This window comes from Colletotrichum karsti, assembly GCF_011947395.1.
Source record: "Colletotrichum karsti strain CkLH20 chromosome Unknown Scaffold54, whole genome shotgun sequence".
NCBI lineage: Eukaryota > Fungi > Ascomycota > Sordariomycetes > Glomerellales > Glomerellaceae > Colletotrichum > Colletotrichum karsti.
Window position 1 is genome coordinate 174,521 of NW_024065954.1, and position 19,818 is coordinate 194,338.

The following is a 19,818-nucleotide window of genomic DNA, read 5'->3' on the forward strand; positions in this document are numbered from 1 at the left end:
TGATTCCGTAATCTCGATCTTGGGAACGTCATTCGACTCTCTGTATGTAATACAATTTGAGTTGAAATCCCTTCAAAAGAGCGAAGCGATCACCCTGCTACATTTGCATATTTAGACAACTCTCCTTTGCCTTTTGGGAAAGGCAAGGTCACGGAGAAGAAAGACAAAGGCGTGTCCAAAGAACCTGGGGCACTTCATGGCACTTCATGGCACATGCGGGAAATGTAATCAATATCAATGTTGAATTTGTGCTCGAATCAGAAAACCTGCCTTTGCAAAATAAGATTCACCCAATAATCTTTTCAGTCGCTTCCGCATCTAATTCGACCTTTGGCTCACTTTGTAACGGCACTACCATGCCGGCCACACACATCGCGCCACCTGTGGTCGCAGGTGCAACGGCTTTGATCATGTTTCCACAATCACCAACCGCGTAGATCCCCGCAATGCTCGTCTCCCCAAATGGCTGTGAAGTCTTAATGTCTCCGTTTTCCGCCATCTCGAGACCAAGCTGTTCAGCAAACGGGCCGTTCACCTTTGTGTAAGGTGCATGCGCTAGAAAACCCTCCATCACTTCTGCTCCGTCGGCGAAGGTGATGATGACGTTGCTCTTCTCGCCCATGCGCGTCTTGACAATCTTGCGCGGATCAACTCTCCAGGGTGAACCGGGAAAACCAGATAGCTCTGAGGCTAGGGCTTCGTTCCCGTTGGTGTAAATTGTGACTTGCCTAGCAAGCGGGCGGGCCATGTAGGCAATGTGTGACGCCATCTTTAGATTTCCAAGCATCCCGAAGCCAAGAATCCCTGCGCCTTCAGACCCGCGTTCCTCGAAGCCATGGCAGAAGAGGCAATGGAAGATTCCATGGCCCCAGCAGTCTGCGAAGCCTTGTATTTCTTCAGGCATGATATCCGCGACACCGGTGGCAAGAACGAGTTTCCGTCCGAACCAAGTCTTGCCTGTTGCGTCTTCAGCCGTAAAGATGCCGTTGTTGAGCTTTTCTGTCTTGGTGACTTCGACGTCGGCGAATGTTACGGTTTCGGAGTAGCGAGCTTGAATGTCTGATCTTGCTTTGGCTCTGTAAACAGGGGGAGGGACGTGGTCGAAGCCGAGGACGTTATGCATGTGGGTTGCGCGGGCGTTGCGGTATAGACCCGAGTCGAAGAGGACTGTGGTGTAGAGCTGGCGAGACAAAGCGGTGGCTGTGGAGAGACCTGCAGGTCCAGCGCCAATAATGAGAACATCGTGAAGCATTCGAGCCGTGGTGTTGGATGTCATCGTATTAAGCAGAAGTGTCTGTGTAAATGCCTTATGCAATGTCTTATGGAAGGATATCATATGAGGTTGCTTGTGTCTTTGGAAGTCTGTCTACGATGAACGAACAAACTTGGATTTACAATAGTTTTTTATTGCGGTTTTATACCAAATCGTTGTGACTCGCGTGCCCATATGTCTCCGAGGTCCCGGACCAGCTACGGCAGAATGTCGCCGAGACCGGTAGGATGTGGGGCGACCGCCCGGGCCGGGAAAATGTCTCCGAATAATGGTCCGAGATGACCGCGCCGGCGTTGAAACTGCGGCGGACCGGGTGGCTGAAGCTCTGTGAATATTTGCGCTACTTGATTCGTAAGTCTTGCGCATATTCATGGTCAGAACATTTTGAGTATGAGGCTTAAAATGAGGATGAAGCATTCTTGGTCTCAACAATGATATGCGAACATACTCTTAGTTGGATACCCGATAGTCACGGGACAACAATTTCTTTCACCCATCTGGCGCATTTCTCTGTTTAAAATATCTCGTACTCTCTTCTGAAAACTTTCTAGATGACGAGCTTTAGATGAATTACTCCGCAACCTGCGTAAACTTGGCTTTCAATCCGTCCGCCGCAAGCATCCCCAAAGCCTTCAGAGTTCCAGTCGCCAAAATTTCAAGAACGCTTATTTCCAGTCCAAAGGCAAGCTTCCACCAGCGTCGCAGCTCGATCGCCATCAGAGAGTCCAGCCCAATCTGCTGCAGTGTCATCGACGTATCGATCGTTTCTTCTTCCTTCAGCATGAGGCTGAAAACCTTTCTGCAGATCTCCTGAGCCAAGAAGTCTGCACTGCGAGCTTCGCTCAGCAAACTTGGGTTATTGACTGCGTCTACCAGAAACTTTGCAAGCTCGCTAGAGCCTTTCTGTGCGGATGACGCGGCTCGTGAAGCGTCCGAATCGCTGATGTTATGGTAGAAACCCATTCGACGGTCCCGTCGCCAGTTGGTCCGGGTGTTCGGGTTCTTGAGATCTCCCTCTGATCTGAGACCCATCACCATCTGAGACATGCTGGTCCATGGGCTCTTATAGAGAAGCTTTTCGGGAATTTCAAAGTGTGTGACGGCTTCGTTACTGGCCACCTCGGACGTCGAACGAGAAGACGCTGTGGCCGAAACAGGCGATAGTTGAATGGACAGCTCGAGGAAGTCGAGCAGCTCTGTTTCGCGGAGGAAGTAAAGACCCTGTGCCTTCATGTTTTTGCGAGCGAAAGAATTCTCCGCGACAAAGCCGACGCCATCAATAGGGCAGATGTTGAGGACTGACGCCGGAAGCCCCAGCGATCTTCGATATTGGGTGAAAGCCTCGAGGAAAGTGTTGGATGCGCTGTAATTGCCCTGACCTGGCTGTTCCACCACAGTCACGAGTGAGCTCGCCATGACAAAAAAGTCTAGAGCAACATCTTCGAGACACTCGTGAAGGTTCCAAGCTCCCTTGACCTTGGGGTCATTGGCTGCAAGCCAGTCCTCGTGTGCCATCGTGGCAATTGGAGAATCGCGAAGGACCATGGCGAGATGAATTACTCCTCGAACCGGCTGAGGGGCCAGGGCGATGGCTCCTTCGATGTCTTCCCTCGCCTCAGCTCGACCAGGTGCAAAGACGACGGAACACCCCGAAGTTTCAAGCTCACGCGAGAAAGCCTGGTCTTCGGGCTTGAGCCCGGCGCTTCTTGATAGAAACACCAACGACTTCGCCCCATGTTCGACAAGCCAGGTGGCAATGACCTTCCCAAGACCCCCAAGTCCGCCCGTCAGCAGATACGATGCGTCGCTCTTGAGCTGCAACTTTGTATCTTGAGGCGAGCTGAGGATAGTTGAGATGTCATCAGGAATTCTCACAACAGATTTGCCAATGTGGTTTCCATCTTGGACCCAGCCGAAAGCCTCCTGAACCGCGGCAGCTTCGAATGTGGCCACGGGACTCAAGGCTCCGATACTTCCGGCTTCGTACATGTCGATGCATCTCTTCAATAGTCTGTTGCCATCGTTGCTGTCAGCAAACCATCCGGCTCTGGCACATTATTCCACCGTCGGGGTAAGAATTGGGACTCACGCTCCAGCCCGCTGAGGGCGCTTCTGGGCCATGTGCGTCATGTCAACGCAGCAGTAAGACCGGTTCATTAGGAAATTTTGCATGCTGAGGCTTCCGCCTTCAACAATGTCTTTTTTTCCGATCTCGATTAGCTTGCCGAACTCAGCGACGCAGTCCCAAGACGCATGAAGTAGCTCGCCAGAGAGCGAGTTCAGCACGATGTCGACTCCACGCCCGTTTGTTGCACGCTTGAGTTCGGCGGCGAAAGACTCATCGCGAGAGTGGAATATATGATCTCTTGGAATGTTGAACTTGTCAACGAGGTAGTTTGCCTTCTCTTGGGTGCCAACAGTGGCATAAATCTGCAGAGTCATGATCAGTGAGTCTTCACGTTGACGAACGATCACCAGCCGTATGACGCACCTCGGCTCCCATGCTCTGGCATATCTGAATTGAAGCATGACCAATACCTCCGGTGGCTGAATGAATCAGGACGGACTACGGAATGGACTACGTTAGAGCCACATACTCTGAGGACTGACATGGGTTCATGACCTACCTGGCCACTCTCGAGCTGACCCAAATTGACCAAACCTTCAATCACAGTCGTATAACAAATTGGTAACGTTGCTGCATCTTCAAAACTCAAAGTCCGAGGTATTCTTTGTACCAAGGAGGCTGGGGTAGTGACGACGGTCTTGAATGCTGCGGACGGTGGCATGGCCAAGACTCTGTCGCCGACTTGCAAGTTGGACACGGCAGAGCCCACGCGAGATATTTCGCCAGCAACTTCAAGCCCGAAAGGAACAATGCTGTTGCTGTCAGGCTTGAGAACTCCCATAGCGTACAACACATCCTTGAAGTTCAGGCCAACTGCTCGGGTCTCAATAACCACTTCATCATCACCGATCTCGAGGCTGCTGGCAGTATCGCTGATCCAAGACAAATTCTCCAAAGAGCCGACATGGGAAGTATGCAGACTCTTGATGAAATTTTGCCGCGCCACCACATCGCCAGAGATCTGTCCGATCTCGCGCATTTCCTTTTTGACAAGGAATGGCTGGTAACGACCGATGTTGACGACGCCCTTGTCCACCACGTACTCCCTGTCGGGGGCCAGGAGCTCAGTATCACTACTGCGCTGCATCTTCTGTAGAACTTGACGCACAATTCTCGCAAAATCTGGCTCGGCAGCGTCAATCTCCAGTGTGTGGAAGGGTACGCGCGACTCGGCACGGATGGAACGCGCCACGCCAATTGTTTGAGCCGACCGCGGATCTTTGCAGTTGATTTGGGCCGGCCTGGTCAACCACAAGATGCTTCCGGACGCATGTCGCTGAAGGACCTGTTGGAAGTCTGTCCAACGATGCGAGTCAATCTCGGCAAAGAAGAACGCCTCAACATCGAGCAAAGAGATAATATCTTGATCGGTGGGTAGTGCGTTGTCGCCAAGTTGAAAGACGGTTGCCTCAATACCTGACTTTCGGAGTTCCGCCACCACAGTTCCAGAGAGGACGCCCACGGGATCATCGACGAGAACGGACACGCCTGGGAAGCCACATGCAGCTTTGGCAGTGTTGTTGTTCTCGTCTAATTTGGTACTCACAATAGCCGCACAATAGTGATATGGCTCTTGAGCGTCACGAACCGCGGTGTCAACACCAGAAAAGCCAGTGTTTCTGAGTTCATCATCCCACCGGTCAACGCTGACGTACGGCTCATTAGGGCGACCGTCAGACTCTCCAAGCCACCAACCCGAGAAATTGCCAAAGATGTAGTTGGGTGTACGGACAACAGCGCAAAGCTCGGTGAGCACGAGAAGACCTCCCGTTCTAAGCAGAGGGTGCAGATTACCGAGAGTCTCGCGGAGAGATGGCGTCGCATGGATGACATTGGGAGCGAGAATAACGTCGTAGGTACCGGCCTCGAATCCTTGCTCAAAAGGGCTTTGCGAGATATCAAAGACTCGGTAATCCATGTTGGGCGCGTATGAGAAACGGTCTTGCGCTTGTGGAAAGAAGCCAGCAGAGACGTCGGTGAATGTGTAGGTGCCGTAGGCAGGAAGACCGTCTGGACGAACGAGGTTTCGAAGAATCATTTCCGTAGTGCCGCCGGTACCAGCACCAACCTCAAGAACCCTGAGGTTAGGTTTCGAGTGCGAAAGAAGCTTGAAGAAATCTCCTTTCCCAAAGCTCACGGCGTTGTAGATCTCAGTCAAGATGTCGCCTTGCATCAACGTGTCCAGCGTGTCTGCTTGTCCTGAGAAAATGGCCTGGCAGTTGTCGTAGATGCGCTTGATGCCAACCGCAACAGCGCCTTTGGATGAAAGAGTGAGAAGTTTCTTGTAGCGTTCTTCGATCATAGCTTGTCGTTGCTCAGACGGCATGTCGAGATAGTCTTTGCCATACGTCTCCAGTAGTGGGTAGGTGCCATTTCTTGCACGACCAATTTCCAAATCAAGCCAGCTGCGAAACTTCTCGAAGTGCCAGTTACAGGGTGTCAGATCTCGGACCCTATCCGCTGTCTCGATGATGCACAAGAGTGTCATTTCCTCCTGAAGCTGCGTCTCCTCCGGGATCGATCGAGGGGGCGTGAACAGAGTCGCGTGGTTGATGAGGTCGAAATCGGGCAACCACTCAAGACGAGCAGCTGCGTGAGGCTCTTCTTGTGTCACATGGCCATCGTCAACAGGAGTCAAATCGAGGCCACTGAGACGAAGTACAACACTGTCGCCCGCTGTGACCTCTACTGAGAGGTCGTCAGACTGTTCACCCCGAGCAACGGCAGTCATGACAGGAGCACCACGTGAGACAAACAAGTCTTTGATCGTGGTCGGGACACGTAGCTGGCCGAATTTGCGGCCGATGCCTTTTACCATAGCAACCAAAAGGAGCTGCAGACAGGCATCTATAGCCACTGGATGGAGATGGAACGCTTCGTCAAGATGACGACTCTCATTGATCACCTTGGCCACAGCTACGTTGTCTGTGGTTGCTGACACGATGTCCGAAAGAGCCTGGAATTCTGGTCCGTAAACAACACCAATGCTGTCCATGCAGTCGTACCATCGGCTTGAGGGAATGTTTCGAATCATCTGTTCTGGGCTTGGCTTCTGAGACGGTGCCGGCGTGTCGGAACTGGCCTTGATCTGACCCTCGCAGTGTTTGAGCCAAGTTGAACCGTTATATGACACAACGCGGAACTCGTACCAAACAGAGTCGGTTGTTCTCGTCAACTTGAGGGGTCGAAGTGAAGTAATAAGCTCCACTGACTGCTCTGTGAGGATCATAGCTGACTTCACAGTTGCATCTCGCAAATGATACCCGCCTTGGACGCCCGTCAGCTGACGAATCGCCTCTCCAGCCATGGAGATGTAGCCAGCGAACGGGAACACCACATCGGAACGGATTTTGTGGTCAGAGAGCCAGGGCTCATCCACCAAGCTGAGTTGGTTACGCCACAGAGGCTCAACGTCAGAACTTTCCGGAACACGCAGGCCAAGTAACTTGTGATGTCCAAACTGGCGAAACCGTGACTCTCTTGAAACTCGAGCTTCGTACCAAAATGAACCGCTGCTGTGGTCCCAAGGATACCGCGGAAGATTTGTCAACACCCGACCGGAGGGCACTACGGCCGACCAATCTATGCCAATTCCGTGCTGATAAAGCTGGCCAAGCGCGGCAAGGGCAGTTCGGAAAGAGTCACAGCCGCGGGAAAGAGTCGACACGTAGCGATACTCAGTGCCAGAAACAGAGCAAGTCTGTCGTAGAGGACCGCCTAGGGTAGAGTGAGGTCCAACTTCCAGGAAGAGACACCGAGGCTGGTCCTCCAAAATTCTGAGAATGGCGTCGGTGAATCGAACACGAGAAGTGAGATTAGCGACCCAGTACGAAGGTCCAACATCCCTGCTGGAAATGATCTGTTTTCTCACAACGGAGGAGAACATAGGGATATTGGTAGTCGAGGGAGCGGTCGAAAGATCTTCGTGAGCAGCCAGTTCCTTTCTCAGAAGGTCTTCATAGCGAGCCGAAAGGGGTCCCATGTGGTGCGAGTGGTATGCCATGTCCACCTTGAGTTTCCTGGCAAGAGTATCCGGCTTGGTTTTCTTGATCTCAGACAAAACTTCATCCAGAGCGTCGAGATCGCCAGACAAGGTGACACTGCTCGGGCTGTTGTCGCAAGCAACCACAACACTAGCCGTGCCTTGGATGTAGGGTGTTACATCGGCTACACCCAACCCGACGGCAGCCATACCACCGCCAAGTGAAGTTGACTTGGTAATATAGCCGCGGTAATAAGCTGTTATGATGGCCTCCTTGATAGAAATCACACCTGCGGCGTATGCGGCTGCAATTTCACCGCTTGAGTGACCGACAACAGACACCGGGCAGATTCCGGCTCGTCTAAGGCGATGGAGAAGGGCAATTTGCAATGCTGTGCACAATGGTTGAGCCAACTCGGCAGTATGAAGTCGGCTTGTCTCGGGGGGCGCCAACATTTCGTCTAGGGACATAACGTTAGTTTGTATCGACTCAAGGTGTGCACGCGAGAACTATTTACCTTCGATAGTCCAGCTAGGGGGGTGGATCAACGACTTCAAGATGGAATCCATCTTTCGAATGTCATCTCTGAAGGCTTGGTCTGCATGAAAGAGGTCTTTGCCCATCTCAGGCCATTGTGCGCCTTGACCACTGAATACCATGACAACCGGAGGCTCAGTAGAGGAGGCCTTGGTGGCTGATGAGGTTTCAGTGACAATACCTTCGTTGTTGACAACCATGAATGCTCGATGGGGGAGACTTTCCCGATGGCATGCGAGTGTGTATGAAAGGTTGGAAATTTTCTCAGGGAAGCGTGATACATAATCTTGAACTCCCTCAATTGATGTCTTGAGTGACTTGGCGGTGTTGGCTGAAAGGATGAGAAGTTGAGATTCCTTCGGGATTGGGTTTGTGACAGCTAGCCTCTGGGGTGCTTCGAGGATGACCTAGTACAAGTGGTTTCATCAACACACGACCAAATGTAATTTGAACGGTCTGGATTCTCCTCACATGTGCATTTGAGCCTCCGATTCCGAATGAATTGATGCTCACTCGCTTGTCGCGGCCCGTAGGCCAAGCTTCTGGCTTGATTGGTACACTAAGGTTTTTGGATTTGAACGGAACTACATTATAACACAATGTGAGAAATTTTCGTTGGTTAGGGTAGAAACTTGGGGACTCACTCTTAGGATTGGGGTTGGAGAACTTGATATTGGGTGGTATGGTGTTGTGTTCAAGAGCCAGAACTCCCTTGATAAGACTCGTAAGGCCTGACGCGCCCTCAGAATGGCCAACGTTGGGTTTGACCTTTTCCCCCCGGCTATTAGCGACCAGACGATTGATCAGGAGACATGCGTTACAAAAAACTCACTGAGCCTATGTAGATGCCATGCGATCCGAAGACGTTGCCAACAGCATTTGTTTCCAATGGATCACCAGTTGGCGTTCCGGTACCGTGGCACTAATTTATAATCACGTTAGACTACCACGTCGGACTCATGGTTCTGTGCCCGAAAGACTGTACCTCGACGAAAGCTGTCTTGCCCGGATCCAAGCCGATGTCAGCGTAGACTTTACGCATCAAGGCCTCGTGCGCAGCGCTATTCGGCGTCAACAAGTTTTGACTTTTGCCGTCGCTGTTCGTGCCGGAGTTTCTGATGACAGCTCGAATTGGATTGTTGTCACGAATGGCGTCGTCGAGCAGCTTGATGTATATGGCGTTCACAGCTTCTCCACGGGCGTACCCATCTGCGGCAGCATCGAACGTTTTGCAAGAGCCCTCTGGCGAGAGCATACCCTCCTCGGTCATGGCGGCCGTCGTTGTTGGACCCATGATGAGATTGGCGCCCGCAATAATGGCGCCCGAGCAATCTCCGCTCTGAAGAGCGCGGCAGGCTTCGTGAAGACCAATCAATGATGCTGAGCATCCAGTCTTCAACACCATACTGGAGAACATTGTTTGTCAGTATATGTATTTGCGTGCACCAAGATATGCGAAAATAACACGAAAATTCTGCGCACCTAGGACCTTTGAGGTCATATTCGTAAGAGAGGCGATTGGCTAACATGAGATCGCCGTGGCCAGTCATCAGGTATCCGCCGGCATGTTGCTGTTCTCGAGCACTGAGCTGAAGCCAGTCTTCACCAAAGGTTCCAACATAACATCCAATGGGCTTTCCGCGGAAGTTGACTTCGCCGGCACTCTCGAGAACTTCGCGAGTCACTTCGAGAAGCTGACGCTGCTGCGGATCGCATCGCTCAAGCTCCGTCCTGCTCATGGTAAAGAAACTTGTGTCAAGGGTGTCGAGATTTTCATCAAGAAAGTATCCATGTTGCGTCTTGATGGCACCCCGCTTGCCGAGCTTGTCCGTGTAGGCCAATGCATTGTATCTAGTATCAGGTACCGGGCCCCGAAGATCCTTCTGGTTCACGAGAACTTCCCAGAACGCGTCAGTATCGCGAATCCCGTTGGGAAGACGGAGAGCCATTCCACAGATGGCGATGGGCCGAGGGGTTTGATGTCCTGCTTCTGAAGCCGCACCGCTCCAGCTCTCCGTCAGGGGAGGAGTTGAGGTTTGACCGTCCATTTTTGGCTCGACTTGAGAGCTGCTATTAGACTCAGTGTCGAAGATCTCGGATGTGCCGATTTGAGAGTTCATCTTATCCAGCGAAGTTGAGAAGCCCGAGGCTTCGGGAAGAACAGAAGCCATTGCGGACTTGATCATAGACTCAAGATGGTGTGAAAGTACGGAGAGAAATGTGAATGTGCCGGGACAGAGTAAGAAAGAAAAGTAAGAAAACACTCTAGACTTTGGGCCACGAATTAGGCTTATTTGAGAATAATGGCGTAAGGTAGAAGAAGAACAACCGTCATCGGCTTTCCAAAGTCAGTCCTGAGATGGACGTTTCTTCTTGATTGCGTTTACGCTCTCTGGACCAATCATTGATTCAAGAGCCGGCTTATGCGGTCAATTCTGCAAGATTTCCTTTGAGGGTCTCGAAAGCGGATCAATCTAGATATCTGACTGTCAAACACATACCAAGCCTACGTGCGTTGGGCAGGGGGCGTCATCCTTCCAATGTCACGAAGGAACACACTTGTATCTTTCCCAAGGCCTCATGTATTGATACAGCCATGTCAGGGCTGTTTGGGCCGAGACTTACTGCAACGTTTGGAAGTCTCCACAAACGAAGTGGCAACTCTGGTATCTACTGCAGTTATCCTCGGCCAAATTGCCCCGACTAAAAGACACCAAGATCTCACGAGATGCGGGGATCCACTGGTGAGATATTGGTCAACTCCTACACAGTGTCCTTGAAGCTTCATGTCACATCAAATATGCGGCTTTCTTCCGGGTGCAATTGGTTCGTTTGCGAACCGAGAGAACTTATGGTGTAAGCCTCAAAGCAAGTACGAGCAGAAGCGTGGCAAGGGTGAAGCCTGACACACTTGAGGGAGTTGAGGATAACTTCTTCGACGGTGGTCAGCGATCCTTCGGGGAGGCAATGGGTTTAAATTCCGGTCACTTAAACGTCTTGTGCGGGTCAAATCAGGATAATGGCATTTGTGCCTCTCCAATGGGAAGACATCTTTAGATAATTGCACATGTTCAAAATACCACTTCTTCATGATGTCTTACTCGACACGAAAATGCCCAAAACAACTTCGGTCATACTTCAAGCGATGCTTCGCCTATATGACTCTACGGACTTTCTCTGTGAATAATGATTCTCTTGACTTTATGTACTCGCAGATGCGCGAACGAAGAAGTCATCCTCTGACCAATGGCAGCACCAGAAAAGATCACCCGCTTATGTCTTGCGTTGTTCGAGGACCTGGTAGACCTTCTGGACACGCTGCGCCCCCCACTCCTCACAAGTCTGGATAGGTGCGGCGGCAAGCTCATCGCTCAAGGGGGGTATGACGGGGCTGGGAAGAGGGCGCATGGGGGTGTTGAGAGCAGGACGATATCCCAAAAGGACACTGTACTTGTCCAACCGGGCCTGGTTCCCCGGCGCGCCGATGACCCGGTGGAATCCCGACTTGAGGACCTCGTTTGTTAGGACGGCAAGGGCGTCTCCAAGGTTGACAATTACGTGTCCATCCACAGGCTCAACCCATCGCCAGGCAGATTCGTCGTAGCCGCCGGTGACAGGGTTGCTGCTACTACCTGGCTCGAGGATCTGCAAACCGCCAACCCAGGTAAAGAGGATGGCGACGCTGACGGAGTCACGATGGGGTGGGAACTTAGCGGCGTTGGGGTCGTCGCCAGGGAGGGTTGCAGGATACCGCAGCACGCGAAGGAAGTCGTTGGACGGATCCTGCACTCGATGCAGAGATGAAAGCTTCCCCGAGTCGAGCTGAAGGTGCTTCTCCAGGGCGCCAAGCAATACGCGGCAGATCTCGTTGCCGTGCGTTAGGATGGAGCCGAAAAGTTCCTGATGATCGGCTAGCCAAGACGGGAGCCGAAAGCTTGTTGTCTTATCCACCAACAATTCGTAGAGTGGAACCTGTCAGACGGACCCCACGTTATTATATGTGCTCATGCGGCGCGGCGGTCGCCCCCTTGTCAATCCCGCTCTATTCGACATGGGCTCCGAGATGATGCGAGAATCTCAAGGGGGGTGGGGGAGATCGAAGAAAGTTCTTCAAGGGTCTGCTTACGTTGAAGGCTTCGCTGAACTTAGGCTCGCCGGTCTTGCTGATGCTGGGACATTTGTATCTGACCAGTCGCGTTAGCTCTGATGTTGAGATGTTACGTCCATGTCTTGCCTGACCCCATATCGAATACGCCAGTCCTCTCTCTGGCTTTGTAAGACAGTTTGGTGTCCATGTCCAACTTGGGGAGGGTCTGTTTGCCGACCTCACAAATTCGGCAGGCTTTTTCCCACAGTCGCTGTCCGTCGGGATGATCTTGAAGATTGAGGTAGAAGAACCCCGTGGTGAGGCATATGTCAAAGATCTTCAACATCTCCGTCTCATCATTTTCGAGAAGGCCTCGAAGAGAGATGCGGGGAAGCTCGACAGTGGGCAGTCCCTCGGGAAAGGTTGCGGCAGGAGAAACTTCCGCAGGAAGAGACTGAGTGGTAGTAGTAGACGACATCGCTGTCATAAGATTGATTGCAGTGTAAGATATCCCAGTATGTGATGCTTCAAGAATCTTTCGGGAAGCGGTCAGAGAATTTCTTCCTCGCAATGCCTTTTTAAGTTGGTCTCGACGGTATTGGGCACATGACAGAGTGAGTTGGATGTGGCTACGCTCAATCGAAACTAACTGTGGAATGAGATGGGGTTACCGTTTCGAAACATAAAAGCTAGTATTACGATTATGTTGAAATACGGAAACTTATGTACCAGAAACATAGACATAGACAGAAGTACACGTACTCAAGCTTGTTCCGATGTTATATGAGCCGATTCAGGAGGGAGTCGGTCCAGTCAGAAACTTGACATTCTTCCAAAACGATCTAAGAATCATTCTGAGGATCAACATATGCAAAACGTTAGGAACGAATGTGCTTATCTCAGATTTTAGCTCTTGTCATAATAATAGAAGGTCAAATATCGTAGCACTATATGTATCGATGATCTGTTTGTTCCTAGGACTACTTTGGCTGAGGTGAGGATGTGACATACTACCAAGGACAGACACCATAGACTCCAACAACGCGACCAGCATTTTCATCCTTCTCACCCTTGATAACCGTAGCGACGCGTTCACCCCCGTCGGATGGCTCCGCAGCACCCCTGTTCCTCAAAGAAGTAGGGTCTCCGGTGAAGTTGGTGGCGCACAACCCCGGATCGGCACCGAGAACGAGGAATCCTTCGGGCTTCAGTCGAGCAGCGTACATGGTCAGCAGCATGTTGACTGCCGCCTTGCTGACTCTGTACTCGGTGCCGTGGGGGTTGTAGTAAGGAGAGGAAGGGTCGGCGGCATGTGTGATGGATCCCATACTGGAGCTCACGAAAACAAGGCGCGCAGGCGTGTGAGCAGCTTTCTTGAGAAGGGGCAGCAGCGCCTCAGTTACGCCTAGAGCTCCAATGACGTTCGTGTCCAGCACTTTCCGAAAGGCGGCGGTGCTAGGCGGGCTCGCCATAGAAATGATGCCGGCATTGTTGACGAGGACGTCCAGCCTTCCGTAGTCGGACTCGATGCGATCCGCTGCCGCTTGAATGGACTTGTCATCAGTCACATCTATCTGCACTGAGGATGCGCTGCCTTTGGCTCCTTCTGCGGACCGCAACTCCTTTGCAGCCGTTTCGCCTCTGCCGGCATCGCGACTACCCAGAATTACATGGTAATCAGCAGACGAGAGTAGCAGGTTTTTGGCTGTCTCGTAGCCAACACCCTGGTTTCCGCCTTTGCAAAGCAACGTATGTCAGCATGTAATGCAAGTCAAATACTCGGAATGGAAGACGTACCGGTGATGAAGACAATCTTTTTGTCGGTTGAAACCATGATGAATGCGAGAAGTGTTGTACCTGTTAGAGTCGATGGAACAGGTAGAGGCAGAGAAGTTGGTTGCGAATCGGTCTTCGTGCAAATTGCGATGTCGGTTGTTTCTACAACGATACAGCGAAGCGAAGCAATCGCTGCTGCAAATATAATAAGAAGGCGCCGGAGCGGTGCCGGCTCGGACCCCTCCATGCTATGCAGCAGTACGGCGGCGCGGCCCGGAGTTAATGAGAATAGTCCCGGTTCCACCGCCAACGCCCGGAGCCATTATTTCCGTCCCCATCTGCGCCTCCTTCTCTCTCGTCCACTGGAACGCAGATCTCAAGCTGCATTCCTTCGATGCCGCCGATCTTGTTTTCGAGACTCTCTGGAGGGGGGCCCCGAGTAGTTTGGATAAGCATGCGTGTGGCGTAGATGACCTTCTCGTATATCAGGCCAATCCGGGCTAGGGTGAGTGCTAAGCTTGCCAAGAGCGGGAGCCAAGTTCAGGGGAACGCGGCCCGGCGTGGATCTCTTTGGTATCAGTGGGGCCGCTGATGATGCTCTTGTGCAAGAGTCCGACCCAACAGGTAAGACGGGACGGGACTTCGGCCGCTGAATACCTGCAAGGTTCTATGCAAGGTTCTTTTACCCTGATTGCAAAAGTTCTGAACCGATGTGTTCCGGTTAGCCGATGACTACAGCCCGAGTCCAGTATCCCTCAGCTCCACTCCTACCATGCGTGGTGCATCGAAGAGGCCACGCAACGCGCCGATGCCTAGCACGTATCTAGAGAAAAGAAGTAGCGGTACATAGGCAGATATCTTTGAGAAGATCAACTGTTGGCTGGTAATAGGTCTATACTAGTAAGACACGCAGGATCACTCCCCGGCCGGGCGCAAGTCTGACTATCAATAAGTCGACCAACAAACGAAAGTAGCATTTTACCCTGCCACAGCGGTATCTAGACAAGGGAGCCAAGGCAGCAACTGAGCATTGGAGACTAGACTTTCAGCATATTCAGCCATTCGGATCGTATAAAGTCTGCATGATCATCACTGCGTCGATGAAACTGTGGATAGGCGTTGTATTCAGTGACTGGTCAGAATTTTGACTTGCAGGTTACCCCTCAGTTTGAATAGCAGTCCAAGCGATGAAGAGTGTAGCATTGTTGGCCGTGGCCCTGTTGGCAGGGTCAATATCGGCTGCAGAGTCGGATTATTACGGCGACGCACTCGGTAATACTGGGCACAATGAGACGTACGACTACGTGGTAAGTTGGTGTTTCATGTGTTCTAGCCAAATGAAGTAATTGTCATCGACATGAAGACTCTCATGAGTGGCGGGATTCATATACGTCACCATTCAAGCAGAGCTGACAAGTGAGCTGCAGATTGTAGGTGGTGGAAATGCTGGCTTGGTTGCTGCACTACGGTTGTCGGCCGATGGCAACTATACGGTTGCCGTTGTGGAGGCCGGAGGGTTCTACCAAGATGACGCCGGCAACATCACTGAGATACCAGCGTATGAATCTCAGTTCTTGAGCGCACCGCCAAGTATTGATTGGAAGATCACGACATCTCCTCAAGCCGTAAGCATTGAGCTTGCCACGACACCTATCCTGATTCCTGAACTTCGTGACTGATTGACCATCTCTCGTCAGCAATTGGGCAACCGTGCCGTACTTTACTCTCAAGGCAAGACACTCGGAGGCAGGTAAGACTAATTTCGTCATTAAGTTTGATGGTTGAAGGATTCTCGAAGACCGATTCTCCGTCATTCCGTCTTCTTACGTGATACGCGAGTTACTGACTTTAATGTACAGCACGGCACGTAATGGAATGGCCTATCAGAGAGCAACGGTCAGCTTCCACGACCAATGGGCGAGAATAGTGGGTGACGACAGCTACAACTGGGAAAATATGGTCCGCTTCCTCAGAAGAAGCATATCGTATACTCCAGCAAACATTGAGCTTCGCGGGGGTCCTCCAGTGGAATCGGACCCTGAAGCCTTTGAGCCATCCGGTGGTCCGTTGCACTTGACTTTCTGGAACTATTACGCACCGGTTTCTGCTGCCTTTGCTAAGGGCATGAGGGCGTTAGGGTTTAAGGAGACTGGTCTCATCCAGAGTGGTAGCCTCCTTGGCTTCGCACAGTTCCCTGCTACGATTGATCCCGACACCCAGATCCGCGACTCGTCGGAGACATCTTTCCTCAGGACAGCGGTCAAGCTCGATGAAGATCGTCGGAGGGTCAAGATCTATCCCCGTACGCTCGCCAAGCGAGTCATCTTTAACGAAAGCAAGTCGGCCACCGGCGTTTTGGTCAATGGGGATGGAACGGACTACGTTCTAAGTGCGTCGAAAGAAGTGGTGCTGGCGGCCGGGGTTTTCAGGACACCGCAGCTGCTACTTGTATCTGGCGTTGGACCGGCCAAGACATTGGAAACGTTTGAGATTCCCGTGATCAGCAACATATCAGGTGTTGGCCAGAACATGAGAGTGAGTGGGATTTTGACTTATTTCACGCACGAAAAGCTTCTTATCGTCGCTCGTCATTCATTTCTTTGGCCCGCCCAGAACAATACATAACTAACGTAAAGATACTATCCACAGGACCACCCCGGCTTTGGTACTCTATTCACCGTCAATGGAGTGTCGCAACACAGATTGTGGAACAACGCCACATACTCGGCCGAAGCTGAGACAGAATTCGAAAACTCACATTCTGGACCGTTGACGGCTTTCGCCAGCAACTATCTCTGTAAGCCTCAACATGTCATGCGGCTGTTCTGCACATGGCTGACGTCCTGGATCCCAGTGTTCGAGAAATTCCCCACGAGCGCAAATTTCAGTACCTCGACTCGTGAGACTATCAGCAAACTTCCAGAGGACTGGCCTCACGTTGAATACATCTGGAACACGGCCGGACTGCCGACCAATGCAAGCGGAGACCAGTTGAGCCTCGGGGTCGTTGTCCTCGCCCCAACTTCGCTCGGATCTGTCACATTGAACTCATCAGACACGTCGGACAACCCAGTGGTAGACGTAGGATGGTTCACTACTGAGTCTGATCGTCAACTCGGCATTGAAGGCTTGAAAAGGGCACGTGTGCTTGCCAATGCCACCGGTGTAGTTCTGAGTGAACAGCTTCCTGGCTCGAGTGTGCAGACAGACGCGGAGATCTGGGAGTGGATGAAGTCCGTCGCCTCACCGAGCCATCACGCGGTAGGTACTTGCCGAATGGGCTCTCGCGATGACCCTTCTGCGGTTGTAGACCCGAAGGGTTGTGTCTTGGGCGGCGTGTCTTCACTTCGCATCATCGATTCCAGTATCATGCCGCTGCTGCTGCCGGGCCAGCCCATGGCAACTGTGTGTAAGTTGCTGATGAGCATTTTTGCCTTGATTTCCTCTTTCTTTTCGAATACTAACGTAAAGTCACAGATGGCATTGCAGAGAAACTTTCCGCCGACATCTTGGCGGGGTCTAATTGTTAAGTCGGACATGTCTGTCATTTAAGTTGTTTGTAGAAACAGCAGGATGCATGAGAACTGGGGCCTTAGTTGAGAATACGGAGAATCTGAGATTGTACATTATTGAATTCCCTTTACATTTACTGCGTAATACTGGCATCACTCGAGTACGCACCGTCTCCGACTCATCTCGGGTACCTTATTTCGATTTAACTTGATGACCTCCCGGGCACTAAGGATGGAATTAATATTGTTCAACGGAAGCTTCGAGTATATTATGGGGTTAATAAACATGCAGTCGAGAGCAGTTAGTGCCCAGCACGTGACTGCAGGACGTTGTATAAGCCAGACACGGCAAAAGTCTGGTCGTGAAAACAAGCATCATTTCGATCAATTTTCCGGGGTCTTGTTGGGGATTCAACACACCTACTCAGACAGGCGGGTGGCTGGACTGCGGAGGCCGCGGGGATCCGGGTTGGCCCTCTGAGCTAGAAATAGCAAGTGGTTTCTTCAATTTTGACCAGTTTGGGCAGCATAGGAGGGTCAACCCTTGCTCTCTCCACCAGAACTTGTACCCTGAATCATGCTGCGGATCCTCTTTCGAGAATGGTTCCTTGCCATTGAAGCACTCCTGAAGGTAGGGGGAGTAAAGATGTAGATATATAAGATTGCAAGGAACCGAAGCTCTCAAAACTTGGGGTTTGTAAAGGGAGGGAGGTCGAAGCTAAGAAGGCCGGTGACTTTCATGTCTTTTCTCGTCATACTTCGTATCCGTCCCGATTATACCGCTAGTTTGCCATGACCGACTTCCACAAAGCTCCGGGTGCGGCATCTGACGAAGATGTTGAGATTGCCGGCACCTGGGCGTCGTATTTTGTACGTCTTCCTTGGTGAGAAGGGTCTGTCCTCGGCGAAAGCTATGGGGTTCAGTATTCGAGGGGATTTGGACATTCAACTCACAAGACATCCTTCGCAGATAGGCCCTAGGAACCTTGCCCATCACTCAAAATGGCCCATGTTCATGCGTATGTACGGCAGTGTCACACCGTTAATGATACTGCCCATCATTTTCGTCGCTTCTTGGGCTACAGCAATCACGCTGATATCGAAGAACGTTTACCACCGTGAGAAACCTCATACCCGCCGTCGTAGAGGCCGCTCTAATTGCCCCGTCTTAGTCGGAGTCAACCATGTCCTTCTTACGGTTCTCGGTTTTGTCGTTGGTCTGTCTCTGTCATTTCGAAGTTCGACGGCGTACGAGCGATACAACGAGGGCAGAAAGTACTGGGCGCAGTTGGAACATACCATCAACTGCCTGGCGCGCCTCGTTTGGGTTCATGCCGAGGAGCGCGCCGACCATGAGAAGGACGATCTGGTCGGAAAGGTTACCTTTTGCAACATGCTGCTTGCCTTTTCCGTGGCGTTGAAACACCGCCTACGGTTCGAGCCTTTCACCCACTATGAAGACCTACACCCGCGAATCAAGAACCTCAATGTTCTGGCTCACAAGGCGCCAGTCAGAGACTTTCCCGAACCGTCGGCTGGGAGAGTCGTGTGCTGGGTTTTGGGGCTGCCGATGGCCGAGTCCAACCCTCGGAAGCTCATCAAAAAGACGTGCGAGCCCCTCGGCAACATCCCGTTGGAGATCCTAAGCCACTGCTCAGCTTATATCAAGAAGTCGATCGATAACGGCACTCTGAAAGTCACGATTTATCAGACACAGGCCATGACGTTTCTCATGCAGATGAACGACGTCCTCGTGGGCACCGAGCGGGTGCTGAGCACGCCGCTGCCGATTGCTTACTCGATCGCCGTATCGCAGATAACTTGGGTGTATATCCTTCTGCTCCCATTCCAGCTCATCAACCTCCTGGGGTGGGTGACGATTCCGGCGACGGTGTTCGCGGCGTACATCATCCTCGGCATCGCCCTCATCGGGCGGGAGATCGAGAACCCGTTTGATGACGGCGTCAACGATTTGCCCCTCGATCACTACTGCGAGCAGATCCGGCGGGACCTCGACATCATCACCAGCAGTCCGGCGCCCAAACCCGAAGACTTCATCAAGAGGGGCGACAACGTTGTGCTCTGGCCAGCGGATGAGGACGGCTACTTCGAACTGCAGGCGCGTTCAATCGAGTCGATTCGCGAGGGTCTCAGGCTGAGAGTGGCAATGTCTCCTGCCAGGAATTGAGGACAGTCCAGATTCAGCGTGAAAAAGACCTTCGGATCGCGTTGTAGAGAAATTGGATAATAATATGTCACCTGAACTTGCAGGAAACCTGAATAGCGTCAATCGACCGAAACGATCTGAAGTCGGAATGGCCGAAAGTCTCTGCACGCTCAGGCCGTTTCCAGGCTGGCATGCAAGGTTACCCCGAAGAGCGAATAATTTCAGGGGCACCCTCCTGACCGTTGACGTCAGGTTAGGCGAGATAGGCGCGAATGTGATTTTCGGAGATTTTTTTTCCTTTTCTCTTTAGGAGCACAGCGAACGACTGGACGAGACCTTGTCAGTGTCACCAAGA

The 19,818-nt window shown here is 51.8% G+C and overlaps 5 protein-coding genes across 5 annotated transcripts; 1 reads left to right on the forward strand and 4 right to left on the reverse strand.

Moving 5' to 3' along the window:
• Positions 1 to 286: 286 nt before the first annotated feature.
• CkaCkLH20_12090 (thioredoxin reductase) lies at positions 287 to 1,252 on the reverse strand (the record flags this gene model as incomplete). The annotated part of the gene is made up of 1 exon (XM_038894804.1): positions 287 to 1,252. The coding sequence occupies one exon, from the start codon at positions 1,250 to 1,252 to the stop codon at positions 287 to 289; it is 966 nt and encodes a 321-aa protein (XP_038739884.1).
• Positions 1,253 to 1,843: 591 nt separating this feature from the next.
• On the reverse strand, positions 1,844 to 10,107 carry CkaCkLH20_12091 (uncharacterized protein; the record flags this gene model as incomplete). The annotated part of the gene is made up of 9 exons (XM_038894805.1): positions 1,844 to 3,299; positions 3,363 to 3,703; positions 3,765 to 3,839; positions 3,901 to 7,844; positions 7,902 to 8,078; positions 8,566 to 8,689; positions 8,754 to 8,843; positions 8,907 to 9,327; positions 9,404 to 10,107. The coding sequence occupies 9 exons, from the start codon at positions 10,105 to 10,107 to the stop codon at positions 1,844 to 1,846; spliced, it is 7,332 nt and encodes a 2,443-aa protein (XP_038739885.1).
• A 1,087-nt stretch (positions 10,108 to 11,194) lies between these two features.
• On the reverse strand, positions 11,195 to 12,486 carry CkaCkLH20_12092 (Clavaminate synthase-like protein; the record flags this gene model as incomplete). Its single annotated transcript, XM_038894806.1, has 3 exons — positions 11,195 to 11,821; positions 12,048 to 12,105; positions 12,161 to 12,486. 3 exons carry the CDS (start codon positions 12,484 to 12,486, stop codon positions 11,195 to 11,197), a joined length of 1,011 nt encoding a protein of 336 aa, XP_038739886.1.
• Positions 12,487 to 13,018: 532 nt separating this feature from the next.
• Positions 13,019 to 13,842, reverse strand: CkaCkLH20_12093 (short chain dehydrogenase; the record flags this gene model as incomplete). Its single annotated transcript, XM_038894807.1, has 2 exons — positions 13,019 to 13,743; positions 13,806 to 13,842. The coding sequence occupies 2 exons, from the start codon at positions 13,840 to 13,842 to the stop codon at positions 13,019 to 13,021; spliced, it is 762 nt and encodes a 253-aa protein (XP_038739887.1).
• A 1,129-nt stretch (positions 13,843 to 14,971) lies between these two features.
• On the forward strand, positions 14,972 to 19,484 carry CkaCkLH20_12094 (UPF0187 domain membrane protein; the record flags this gene model as incomplete). The annotated part of the gene is made up of 9 exons (XM_038894808.1): positions 14,972 to 15,091; positions 15,212 to 15,409; positions 15,482 to 15,534; positions 15,644 to 16,319; positions 16,434 to 16,581; positions 16,639 to 17,193; positions 18,108 to 18,166; positions 18,267 to 18,414; positions 18,469 to 19,484. 9 exons carry the CDS (start codon positions 14,972 to 14,974, stop codon positions 19,482 to 19,484), a joined length of 2,973 nt encoding a protein of 990 aa, XP_038739888.1.
• Between the last annotated feature and the right edge of the window lie 334 nt (positions 19,485 to 19,818).